At 34.9% G+C, this 14,085-nt stretch overlaps 1 protein-coding gene across 2 annotated transcripts in view; it reads left to right on the top strand.

Moving 5' to 3' along the window:
* The window catches only part of LOC129971661 (A disintegrin and metalloproteinase with thrombospondin motifs 7-like), a 193,641-nt gene that overhangs the window by 165,299 nt on the left and 14,257 nt on the right, over positions 1-14,085 (top strand). Inside the window, exon 23 of one of the 2 annotated variants that reach the window (XM_056085629.1) lies at positions 7,037-7,207. The exons of the other annotated variant lie outside the window; for it this stretch is intronic. Within the exon in view, the coding sequence (XP_055941604.1) occupies positions 7,037-7,207 (171 nt within the window). The remainder of the gene's footprint in view (positions 1-7,036; positions 7,208-14,085) is intronic. 2 annotated transcript variants of the gene reach the window in all.

Genomic DNA, 14,085 nt, shown 5'->3' with positions numbered 1-14,085 from the left:
GAGGCAAACATAAAATGGAAAAATTGCTTCGGAATATGTACTGATGGTGCTCGTTCAATGTTTGAAAGATTTCAAGATATACAAACACTTTTAAAACAAAAATCGCCTCAGTGCACACATTGCATGATCCACAGAGAAACTTTGGCTTCGAAAGAAACGAGTCCTGGTTTGAATATTGTGTTAACTACGGTTGTAACCGTAGTAATTTATATAAAACTGAGATCCCTGAAATCGAGAATCTTTTCTGCACTTTGTAAAGACATGGGTTCAGTACATTCAGCGTTACTATTTTATTGCAAGGCAAGATGGTTATCGCGTGGGAAATTTTTCAACGTGTTTATGAATTAAGAGAAGAATTCGCCATTTTCCTAGAAGAAAACAGACCAGAGGCCGAGAATTTTCGAGATGGTTTATTTGTGAAGAAATTGAACTACTGGGTCGACATATTCGAGAAATTAAATAACTTGAATCTTTAACTCCATGGAGCAAACGGACATATGTTGGATACGAGTGATAAAATGAATGCTTTTTTTAGAAAATTGGAATTGTGGAACAGAAATTTAAAGCAAAAAAACCTAACAATGTTTTCAAATGTGGATGATTGTACTAAAGCTTACAAGGCTGAAGAAGATACATATAAAAGTTGTTTTTGTAACCATTGAAAATCATTTAGCCATGCTGGCAAAGAATTTTAAAAGGTATATTCTTGTTGACGACAAACTGATAGCAAGTTACGAGTGGGTTAGGGATTCATTTCATAAGACTCCCGAAGGACTCTCAATTGATGAGGAAGAAAAATTTATAGACTTCACGACAAGTGGCGAAACTAAAAGACAATTTAGTAATAAATCACTATTTGAATTTTGGGCAGGAGTAAGGATGATTTTTCTGAACTAAAAACAAGAACATTTCACATTCTATTACCATTCAACATCATACCTTTGTGAAACTGGATTTTCTGCTGTGACTTCTTTGAAGACAAAATATAGAAACAGAACCGAGTGGCTATTTCTAATACTAAGCCTTCCTTCGAAAAAGTTTGCTCTGAAAGACAGCCCCAGGGAAGTCACTAAAGTTTGTTTTAATTTAGTATGTTTTGATTAAGTAAGTTGTTTTACTTCAATAAGTTATTAAATATGTGGAAATATATTTTGTTTTCTATGTGTATGTGTACTTTTCTTTCAGTCAGTTAATCAATTTTTTTTAAATAATATTTTCTCTTGGATATTCTCGCGTCCTTCTATGGGGGCGCGCCCCACAGGTTGAGAATCGCTGCTTTATAGGCCTTTCAGTGTAATAACCGCATAGTTATGATACAAATGACGCATTTGGATAACTTTTTACGTGGTAGAATTATCGGCTGTCTGGAATGTGGGCGTACCCAGCTGGAAGTAACCAAGGAATTTGGAATCGCCCAGAGTGTCATCTCCATGCTTTGGCAACGATTCCAAGATGATGTTAATGTGAGTAGACGTTACAACACAGGTCGCCCCCGAGTTACAACGCTGAATGAGGACCGGTATTTGGCATTACTGCCAAAAGAAACAGACGGAGCACAGCATCAGACCTATCCCGTCAGCTCTCTTTAGTCACAGGTACGACAGTTTCACGGCAGACCGTGTACAGACGCTTAGGATAGATTGGTCTATATACTCGTAGGCCTGTCAGATGTGTTCCACTTACTGCAACTCACTGTCGCCTGCGGTTTGCCTGGAGTAGGCAGCATGCATTTCGGACACCGCAACAGTGGGCTTGTGTGATGTTTTCCGACGAGTCCAAGTTTAGCTTGCAGTCTGATTCTTCCCGGACTTTCATATGGAGAGCACCAGGTACCCGTTACCACCAAGAGAACATCATTGAACGACACCCTTACGGTGGTGCAAGATTACTCGTTTGGGGAAGAATTAGTCTGTGTTCCAGAACTGATTGCATGTTCAAACTGGAACCAAGACAGGCCAAATCTATTGGGATGTCATTCTAGAACAACATGTAAGTTTGTTTCGGGGCGCAATGGGCGCAGAATTCGTGTTTATGGATGACAACGCGCGTCCTCACAGTGCAAACATCGTAAACAAATGCCTTCGATCAGATAATATCACCCCTATGGACTGGCCAGCATTCTCACCGGACTTGAATCTAGTAGAGCATGTGTGGGACATGCTTGGCCGACTAGGCGCAACCCGTAAACCTTCTCCTACATGTCTACCGGAACTTCGGAGATCATTGCTTGATAAGTGGTGTAACATTCCCCAATATCAGACCGATAATTTGATACTCAGCATGCCTAGGTGTTGTACGGACTGTAGTGCATCGTCTGGGAGACATACTATGTATTTACTATCATATCAACCATGTAATATTGGTTTTTTTAATTTGCTCCATGGAGCAAAAAGTCGCAATTTTTATTAATGACATCAAACATATAGCATCTTTTTTTGCTCTTTACCTTTTGTTTAATAAATAGGTGTCACAAATAAGTCACATTTGTTTTGCTTCTGACTGTTTCTTTTATTGAACTTGCATTGTCCTTAATTTATGGACATGAGTGTAAATGAGACAATTTCAAAACAAAGCTGTAAAGTTTGAGCCCTGTATTTGTTGCTGATATTGAAAATATTTTTAAGGGCGACATTTTATTAAGGCAGCAAGAGAGTTTTGCTTATCGAAACTAATTTTTGATCACTGAAATGGAAAAGGAGATGTTTGACAACAGTTTGAGAAAACTCGTAGAGACACTTGTCTGCCAAAGACAGAAACAATCGTTTTCGAATTGGATGGTATGAAAAATTGTGAATACCGCATATTCTGAATTTTATTTTCATATTAACATAAAACAACATGCCTGCTATACGAATTCATACAATGTAATTTTGCTTTAATTTTAAAGTTTGTAAAAACTTCATCGAAATCAAATTGTGCGAAATATCATTTACCTAAACTTTATATGAAATATGCTTTTGTGTGTTAAGTCTGAGCATTTGTGTGAGCAGTCTGCATTTGTATTAATTCATAAAGTCAATAACTTTAAATTATCTTCAATTTTTAATCTTTTAAATTTGAGAGAGATTTAAAAGATGAAAGGAAAGAGGAGGAAGATTGAGATATTTTTAACTAAAAATTGTAGAAACAATTTTTTTTTAAAAATTGAGTAGATATAAAAAAAATAAAAATAAATTTCAGATGCAATTAAAAGTAATTTTAAATATGCAATAAACCAGCAATTCAAGAAAGAAAAATTAAAGTATGATACTTCAAATTATTCCGATAGCCTTATACATTTTTAAACTACATAGAAAAATATAAGGAAAAAAAATTAAATTTAAAAACCCAAAACAAATTTTTATATCTTTTAAAACATAATTTATCATAGAAGTAATAAGCGCTCTCTTTGGAACATTAAGCAACAGCTATAGCAGCTAAACCTAATATTAAATCACTGAATGTTTGAAAACTATTTCCTCTGAAGCAAGCAGTATAGCTTATGCGCCTCGCCGCTTCCTTAATATAAATATTGATGTAATATGAAATACTAGCAGTACCCGCACAGCTTTGCCCGTGGTATAACATCCAAGAGGAAAAATTAGCTTTAAACTTAAGTCTAGCCTCGACCCGATATGACATGGGAATGTCATTCAACATCAAACAGACATAAAAAGATATTTAGAAATCATCAAAAATAACTGCAAAACAATTTTTTATAGCACATATTCAGAAATATATAATGCTAAGCTTTCATATACAGTCATTTGGAGTCTTTCGAGGTTGCTATTTTTTCGATGGCGCTATATTTGCTGTTACATGGCCGTCATTTTTTTATGTTACTCTCTCATTTTTTTATGTTTGTTCTTTCGCTTCTCCTCTGTCTCAAATTTTAATGTCTTTCTCTGTCAGCAGACAGGCGAGTTTCATTCTGTCTCTGTAATTCAATTGCAGTGCTATTTAAAGAGAAACGATTCCTTCCAAAAGAATCTCCTGCCCTAAGTGTGGGCATTCTTTCTTTGATATTCGCTAACCTAACGTTTCCTTTCTTCTACATTTTCATTATCGCGTGACTAACGAAACGTTTTGGCATTTAATGAGCTTCGGCCAAGGTTGGCTTTCTGTTCTGTTTTTTTTTTTTGGGGGGGGGGGGGGAGGGACACAATAAGTTTCGAATCGCTGTTTCAAATCAGACGTAAACAAAGAAATGTATCGCATATGAATACCACAGGTCTTGCTATTTGCGCATACGTAGTTTGAGGTCTTCGCACATGCGCGGATAAGTGAAAGTACAGATAATGCTGCTTTACGCATGCGCGAATCGTAGTAGGAAGATAATTAAAATCATAATTATAACACTCCATCTTCTATTTTGATATGACTTCAATATATTAAAACCTTCCCTAATAAATGCTCTACAAAATGTTACCAATGTCTTTGACATCAGCTAAGTATTTCTGGAGTTTTTCTGTTTCAAACATACAGACGCTTTCCGGAGACTTCATTTTACACTATGTGCAGATAGATGTTATTGCATTTGTCGGGTTCGAATGAACAACCGCATGTCTCAAATACACTATTGTAATGGAATGGACATTACGATATTTGGACGTATTTCACACCACAGGGACACTAAATACTTATATATTGATTAATTATACATCATATTCGATGCGTATGGCATGTATCGTCTTACCGATTCATTCCACCGAATAGTAACTTAGATTAGAATTTGGTAGAATTAAATGCACTGCGTTCACTTCCTTTTTAAAGAGCAAGTCTAAAGAGATAGTCTAACTCTCCCAAAACGCCTAAATAACGAAGAAAAATACTCTCTGGGACTGAAAATTGAATCCTCTTCCAAAATCTGTTCGACTAAAATGATGACAGTGACGTTCCTTGACCTGGAGCATCAGTTGATGGCACTGCTGATATGGAAGATGACCTTAGTTCCCCATTCAGGATTTTGGAAAATAGATTTTCTGTTATTTTCACATGCTGAAATTTTCAGTTGTTTTTTCGACTTTCCGCTGGTTGAAATCTCCGGTGAATGTTTGGAATGGCACCATCCTCCTATACTTGACCACCTACTGCGTGGATCTGATGAACACGCCGCTTTAACGAAGTTCTTTGAGCATCGATGGTGTAGTGAAGAGCCTCGTCTTGTTAACAATTGTATCACATTGCCATCTGATGCTATATAAATTTCCACAAGCATTCGATCTCCAGCATCAAAATTCCTATCTCGGAAATCGAATGGATCAGTTCGTATTCTATCTCGATTCCTTGTTTTCCTATCAGATAAAATAATAATAATATAGACATTAGAACTAACATAATCTATCTTAGCTCTAATGTCTCGTTTCAAAAAACATAGCACATGCAGTGTAGTTAAATTAAGAGCTTTCCAGTATTATAATAAAAATGTACTCGAATTTTGTTGTATGGAATTTTCATACTGCTGCATAGCCCTTAATGATTGCTTCAAAGTAGCAACACAGCGTTCTGCCTGTCCATTATTAGAAGGTTTTAAAAAGTGAATAATGCTTTCTATACCTAAATTTCAGGAACTCATCGAATGTAAATTGGCATCCATTATCGCTGACAAGTATCGTCCAGGATACACCGTCCAAATCTTGTAAAACTATTCCTAAGATATTCGACGATTTTCTTAGTTATGGTTTTTCTTGCGATACACTTCTAATCATCTGGAATGAGCCTCAAAGATCAGAAAAAATATTTCTTTGAAAATGGGTGTAGCAAAATCACTATTAATGTGTTTTTGGTGCCTATCGGGATATTGTCAATAATGAATTTCAGTTTTTTTCGGATTATCCTTATATCTGGCAACAGAGAAACAATTTCTTACAGTTTTCGATATCTTTATCTATATTTTTCCAATAAACAAATGATCTGGCTCTAACTTTCATTTTTATTATTTCTTAGTACGTATTAAGTAAGTTTTCCAAAGCTTTTTTTCTGAAATTTCTTTGGAATACAAATCCTTTGTGCGTAAACAATACAACGATCTTCAATTTTATACTTTGCTTCCCTCTCTATAAAATTTTAACTTCCCTTAAGGCTTTTAGGAGTGGATCCGGTTTTTCATCTATTCACTCTCCTGTCGTAACTCTTTTGTAGTAGCAAATTTGTGACATCTGGAACATTGTGATGTCATCTTTTACCTCGAATTTTTCCGAGGCTTTGGCAATCGGCTATATTTCAGTTGCAACAGTAAAAAATACATACAAATCCGAGGAGTGAAAATGGAAGACCCATGAAAATATGTAAATAATAGTAATATTAATAAATCAAGGAACAATCGCCTAAGAAATATTGAAACAATTACAGAAATTGGTTTTTCTGTTTCGATTTATTATATTGCAATGTTGCATATAATAATTGAAAATCAGAGCTTTTCGTGAGTTCCGGTTTCTTGATGTATCGGTGGAAATTCTACTGTTTGCTAAGCTCTTTAAAAGTTTTTCTCCCAGCAGGAATGATAAATGGAATGTTGAAAGAAACTTTGAGGGTTTGGGGACAAATATACTGGATGTGAACAAAGGAGTTTAAAACCTTAGAATAAAGCAGGTATCCAAAATCCCTCACGATATTTTTGTTTAAAACATGGCACAAAAAGTCGTTCACTCTTTGTTTGTGAATTCAGCGAATTATTAGAAAGAAATACATAAAATCAAATTTTCAATCCAAGGAACTCTTTGTTTATGGAATGCAAGTTCATGATGGTGCGTTTTTACACTTAAATATTTTTTAACAATAAAACACGATATCTCTTTTAATATTATGGTATTGTTATAAATTTTGAAAAGAAGCGAAAACATTTTCTTTTTCGTAGCCTTCCTCATAATGCGCAATCGTAGCGACATCTAGTGAGGACCTGAGGAATTATTACAATTCAACATTGTAGTTTAATTTAAACTTCCATTGTTCTTCAGCGTCTTTGGTAAGAAAGACAACAACGTAGTTTAATTTAAACTTTGGTAAGGGAAACAAACAAAAAAAAAACTATCGGAATTAATTTCTTCCTTTCTCACAGTGCTCTAATCGCTGCGATGGAGGATCGAGGAAGCGAGACGCCGTCTGTCTGGATACCGTTTCGAAGCACGTGGTTGTCGAGGAACTTTGCGATGCCTACAAAAGACCCGTCACTCTCGAAACTTGCAACACTGAACCCTGCCTGGACTGGATAATCTCAGAATGGAGTCAGGTGATTACTCCCTCAGCTTCCGGTCGAGATGAATTTAAAAAAAACATTTAAATTTGTTGCAAATTACCCGCGCCATTTCAATAATTATAAAATATTAATTCAATATTAATAAAAATGTGATGCGTCAGAAATTATTTTAAAACAATAATTAAAGGGGAAGAGTACTAACAATGACTCAGCAATGCACTTTCGAACCAGATGGAATAGTCTCCTCAAAACTTCCTTGCATACACTCAGATGCGGCGGCAGAGATTTGCTGACGGGGGGTGAATACAAAACCGGCAGGGGGACAATCACCTTTTCTCTACTTTGACTTCATAATAACTAATTTTTACATTTAATGAACAAAAATTAAGTATTATTTAGTTTTTCTTTTATTCAGATACTGACCCTTTTTTTCATTGTTACAATTTACAAAGATATTTGTAAAAAAAAAAAAAAAATATATCTTAGTTTCTTTTACTGATTATCAAAAGATGTTTACAGGTCAGTGTGTTATATATGAATATTCTATGAAAAACTATTTTAATCATCATTTCATCAAGACATTTTTATCAAAAATCTATTAAAAATTTAGAAACGCCTGAAATTAAATAGATTTTGCCGCTAAGAATAACTAAAAGAAAAAAAAAATGAAAAAATACGTTTCCCAATAGCATAGTTGTAATACTGAATGCAATCTAAAGAATTTTGGTAATGATTTATTTAATAAATTTAGTGCATACTAGGGCCATCTCTTTTAGTGCAGCTAAAAATCTATTATACCACATATATTTATTTTTTGCCGGCAATATTGTTTTAGTGTGATAAGTGCAGACTGTAAATTAGATTGCGAAAAACAGATATTTTACTGTTAAATAAATGTGTAATTATACAATTTACTTATCACATTGGCTTATCATGAATTCAGAGCAAAGTAACTCTTCTTAGCGGACATATTACACAAGAGTGTAGAGAAACAAGAGTGTTTTATTAAATTTATTTTAAAAATTCTCACAGTGAAATAAACTAAATAAATTGACCAATTTGTTACCGGAGAAGTGAAAACGAGATGAATAAAACGACGATTCATTTTAGAACCTGTTATTCATTGAATTCTGAATGAGGGAAAACGCCCCTACTCATGCATGATATAAAAGTATATTTTCCTAAAAACTCCAAATGCAGGTAATCGAAATACTCGATGGAGATCCTTTTTTTTTCTCAAGACCTATGATAACATCTTAGTCGAAAGACAAAGATGAGTCTACAAAAATACAACGTCTTTTCACTTGCCTGCTCCTTGATTATTCTGCTAAATATAGTGCAAATTATAAGCTGAACGAACGACATTTGAATTATAAGCTGCGACATTCCCTGAAAATCTGCGGACTTCCCTCGTATTTAGTTCATAATCCAGAAATGGTGGGCAAAATGCGTTTCACGTTATCGGATCAAAGGTATAAGCTGGATGAATGCATTTCAATCAAAGCGGCGGATTTAACTTCTTCGACATCCATAGCACTGAGCTTATCATCGGCCGATCAAAAGTCATCCGCAAAATTCGGCATCCTATTGACCTGCCACCTTATCGATTATTTGATTAAATATGGTCAAAATATTTTAACCGTTACTTAGATATTTCGACTGTTTATAGCATATTAACTTTAGGGTAGTTTTTAAATTATAATATTCGAAAACGTGCAACCATCCTGAAATGGTGAAGACTTTTGTCGATGAAACTCAATTCCTTGCCGCCAGAGGGGCCATTGCCCTCCTGCTAACGCCGTCTCAGCATATATTCTAGACAAAATATTATTCCCCCCCCCATATCACGCAAAAAATGATGAACCTTGAGTAAGAAAGAGAACTTCTTGCATAGCATTTACCCACTTTACGTAGGAAATATAAACCTTTGATATTAATTTAGCATTTTTATTGAATCTATCGAGTGACCCTCGGCGAAATTTTTTCTTTTTCTTTTTCAATTAATACCTAACAGTTAATAGCATCGGATAATCGAATTTGATCGTTAGGCACATTTTACCCAAATGACTGAAAGTAAAATTTGGCGCAGAACTACAACTGCAGTCACAAAATCAGATACATTTAAGTCATTGCGTTTCTGAGTTATCGCTTTTACATACTTTTGGAAGTACAAACCAACAGACGATCCATCTCTTGTTGGATTTGGCTCTGCACTATGGATGTCAAATGTGTGTGCCAAATTTTATCTATTTGGCCATCTTCATTTTGTTGTTCTCCTGTTAGCTTATATTCGTACAGCCAGATAGACTACCTCTAAATGGATTGTGCCGAAAACTTGACAGAAATCTACACATTTTGTCTGCATATCCAATTTCATCCATCTAGCTAAAAGAGTTTTTAAGTTATTTTTGTCATAGACGGACAGACATTTTCCAGAAATGTGTTTTTTGAAACTCGGAACATATACAACGTGCAGATTCGTCAAAATCTCGAGTTTGAATTTTTTTGACGATTACAATACTTTCTCTCTACTTCTTATACGAGAAATTAAAAACTAAGAAAGTTTTATTTTGTTGTTTTAAACTTTCTGTCCCACTTTCCCTGATTATGAGGTGATTCACGACAATCAGCCCGACTATAAATTGCTCTAGCCCTTTGATCCTCCACCATTTGTAAACATTGGTTCGTCTTAAGATGACGGTTTGTTTTTTTGTTTGTTTGAATGAGGGGGATTTAGGGATTTTTAGCTACAAAGGCTGTCATCCCAGCTTTCAACAATATCTTCAATCAATAAATGTCAAAAAATTTCAAGTGTTGAAGGAAAATATGGAGAGAGAGTTTATCTGCAAATGCTTTGCTCGTGAGTTGTTTGAAATTACAGCTTGAAAGAGAGTTGAGGCCCAACTTCGACCACAGGCAACGTCTTACGCTTGAGTATTTTTGGCAGTGCAGTAAGATATGATCCAAATTATTCAAAGAGTGGCATGTTTCGCAATTTGGTTGATTCGACAGGTTGAAACGATGTAGAAGGCCAGGTGTAATGAGTGTTTTGGTAGATATACTAGCGCAAATGATGTCTTCTCTTCTATTTCTTGTCCATTTAGCAATATTTTTTATGTCTGGAATTTCACCAAGAATTTCATAATATTTGCTCTGTCTATACCTGTCTGTTGTTTTTCTTTTTGAGATTTGTTTGATGCGTGAGATGATGTCTTCCGATGCGATCCATTCAATGGGCTGATTTCTGTAACTGATTTTGCGATCAAGTCCGCTTTTTCATTCCATAAAATTGTCGAATGCCCTGGGATCCATAGAAAAGTAATATGTTGGTTAATCTGAGATTTTTCCACAATTTTGGCCACAATTTTATGAATAATGGATGGGGATTTATATGAAAATTTTTGAAGTGCTGTAAGAACTGAAAGACTATCTGTAAGAAGAAGCAAATGTTTCTCAGGAACGTAAAGATAGTCCAGAGCCTGGCAAATTGCAAGAGCTTCAGCTGTAAAAATTGAATTGATGTTGTGGGTTCGAAAAACAAATTGAGACAGATCCAAAATGCCGGCGATTGAAGTTAAGTTTTGCGATTTCGATGCATCAGTTGCGATAATGAAACATTGTTTGAAGTCCTTTTGAAGCGTTTCTTGAAAACTGCCATTAATAGCTGAGTGTGGGAGAGATTTGTTTTGAAAAGGGTATTTTGAAATAATAATACTGCAATTTTCTCTTGGAAGTTGCAAAAAATGTTGATCAGAAATAATGCGATTCCAATTAATGTTTAGATCAGAAAAAATTTTATCCAGAAAAATTTTGTCCTGTTCAATAAGAGCAAGATTGAAATGTTCTAAATCTAATTTGTAGATGGCGGAGAAGGAACTGATAGAAATCTGCTTAATGAGAAATTGTAAGGATAAACGTTTGATTTTTTCACTGAGAATTTCCTGATTGGAGATGTAAAGGAGAGCTTTATTTGGTGTCCACTGTGGAACACCAAGTGCAATGCGAAGTGCTTTGGTCTGAATAATATTACATGCTTTCATGTGAGTTTCTGGAAATTTGTTGATAATGGGACTGGCGTAAAAGAATAAGCTGCAAATGCTATTGTCTGTGATTGTGATTAAATCTTTTGTTCTTGGGCTATAATGTTTATATGCAAAACCCTTTAATGCGTTGATTTTTTTTAAAGCTTTATTTTTAATTCTATTTAAGATCGATCCGTTTTGATTTCTTTTTGAAAAAGGAATTCCGAGGAATGTAATTGAGTTTTTCCATTGGATGTTCGTTCCTGCTAGTGAGATATTTGGGTGGGTAAAATTAATTTTGTTTGAAAGATCGGCTATGTAACTTTTCTCTGCATTAACTGGAAGCTTCCAATACGTACACCATTGATGTACGTTTTCCATTGTTTTTTGTAATTTCTTAGCAATAAGTTCAATAGACTGGTGCGAGCAAAATATAAATATGTCGTCCGCAAAGATCAAACAATCAACTTCATTTTCAAGAGTTTCAAAAAAATCCGATATAAAAATTGTCCATAAGATTGGCGAGAGGACACTACCTTGTGCTAATCCTTTGTTTGTAATTCTCATGTCGGAGAGTGTTTGTCTCCATCGCACTTGAAACGAACGGTGACTAAGGAATTGATGCAACCAAGCGCATATCTTCCCGCAGATGCCCAATTCCAAGCATTTATATATCAATCCGTCAATATAAACCGAATCATAAGCTTTTGCGATGTCGAGACTAATACCAATGAAATGTTTTTTTTCCCTCTTTGCTTTTGAAATGCTGTAATATAATGAGTAAGTGGCTGCCCTATTGTCCTTGTATGGTAAAAAACCAAATTGTTTTGGATGAAGTTTTTTGTTCTTTGTAAGAAAATCAGTAATTCTTTTACATAAGATACGTTCAAAGATTTTGGAAAAAACAGATGTTAGAGCTATTGGCCTATATGATGTTATCTGAAGCTTGTCTTTATTTGGTTTTGGAATGGGAATAATAAGTGCATGTTTCCATGTTTTGGGAACATATGCTGTGTTAAAAATATGTTGAAATAATTGAAGGATGTAATAATTTGCATTTTTGTTAAGTTTTTTGAAAAAGGATGCGGGAATATTGTCTGGACCTGGGGTTGTTGTTTTTGATTTTTTAATTGCGAATTGTAATTCTCCCATTTGAAGTGCTCCGTTTAATTTGCTTTCCTGATTGTCCGTAAACTGGATTGGTAATGGTTCGTGAGTACTGGAATTGTTGGCATAAAATTCTGCGAACAGATTACTTTGCACGAATGGGTTTGTGATAAAAGAATTGTTAACAGAAATGGTGTTGAAGGAGTTATTATCTTCATATTGCTGATCCAGTTTTCTTAAGATAGAATAAAATAAACGAGGATTTCTTGCACTATTACATAAGTTATCCCAAAATTTTTGTTTTGCTTGTTTACTATAAAATTTGAATCTGCTTGCGAATTTTTTGTGAAGAATCCAAAATTTAGTTGATATGCATTTTAATGCTTTCTTCCGATATATGATTTTAAGGTTGTAAAGTTTGTGACAGGTTTTATCCCACCAGGGTGGGTATTGTTTGTTATTCAAAGGTATTTTTCTAGTATTATTGGATATGATTTCTGAAATGTTTGATGAAACTGAGTCTAGGTTAAGATTTGTATCTTCAAAAAATTTTTCCGATTGAAAAAGAATAGATTGCCATTTAATTTTTGTGAGGAACCTTTGTTTGTTGTGTAAAACTTTGCAGGTGGAAATTATGGGGAAATGTTCGCTGTCAAAAGATGATTCAGCAACAAAACAATCTGAGCTACAGAAGAGTGATTTGGAACAAAGGGTAAGATCCAGAAGTGATTGGTTACCTGCAGGAGTAATGTGCGTCGGGTTCGAAGTATTTAAAATGACAAAATTTGAATCCGTTAACCAATCGACAAAATTGTTGCTGAGTCTGGAAGAAGTGGTTGAGCCCCAAAAAGGGTGATGTAAATTAAAGTCACCAAAGATGAACGTTGGTTCAGAAAGTGAGTTAAAAAAGTTTCCGAAAATTTCAATGTCAAAACCTGTAGGAGCGTAAATGTTTACTATACAAAAGTTTAGAGAAGCTGTAATGATTTTAACGGTCAGTATTTCCACGTCCGAATTTTGAGGTACATCGTAAGGGATTATGTATGCCGACAAATGATCGGGGATTCCAATTAAAAGGCCCCCTCCCAGTCTGTCTTCCCTGTGAGATCTAAAAAACCTTTTTTTATAGAAACTAAAATCTTCTTCAGCATAAAGAAAAGTTTCTTGAAAAATCCAGAAATCTGAAATTGAGAAGGGGGGAATACCAAGCCAGATTTTTTTATTCCTAATACTACGGCAATTCCACTGAACAAAACGCATCCTAATAAATTAAACCAACAGAAAAGGAAAAAGCAATCTGCAAACTCTGCAAGAGGTAAACCAAACACCGGGGTGACGTACACACACACACACACACACACAAAACAAGCATTTGGGAAAGATAAAATTGAAGCAGCGCTTTGCAAAGAAGAGAAACAAATAACAAGCAGTAAAGTGGGAGAGGAAACATAAAACAGCAAAAAGGAAACAAAGCGCAAAAAAAGATTATTAATCCGAAGTCCCAGCAGGGCCACCAGCGTCCCATTGCATGGGTTGACTAGTAGAACTAGCGAAGTTTTTCGAAGCATTAAGTAAAGCTTTTTCCTTCCTGGATGGAGATTTAATTTTTTCACCTTTGTCAATCACATGAATTAACTGCTGCACCATAGACTCGACCGTCTTTTGAAATATTTCCAATAGAGCATTGAAATGTTGCTCCATCTTTTTGTTGGTGTTTTGGATGATGGATTCCATTTTGTCGTTGAAATGCTGTTCCATCTTTTTGTTGATGTTTTGGATGAT

Source organism: Argiope bruennichi, chromosome 6, assembly GCF_947563725.1.
Source record: "Argiope bruennichi chromosome 6, qqArgBrue1.1, whole genome shotgun sequence".
NCBI lineage: Eukaryota > Metazoa > Arthropoda > Arachnida > Araneae > Araneidae > Argiope > Argiope bruennichi.
The sequence above is the reverse complement of the archived record's forward strand: the minus strand, read 5'-3'. Positions and strand labels throughout refer to the sequence as shown.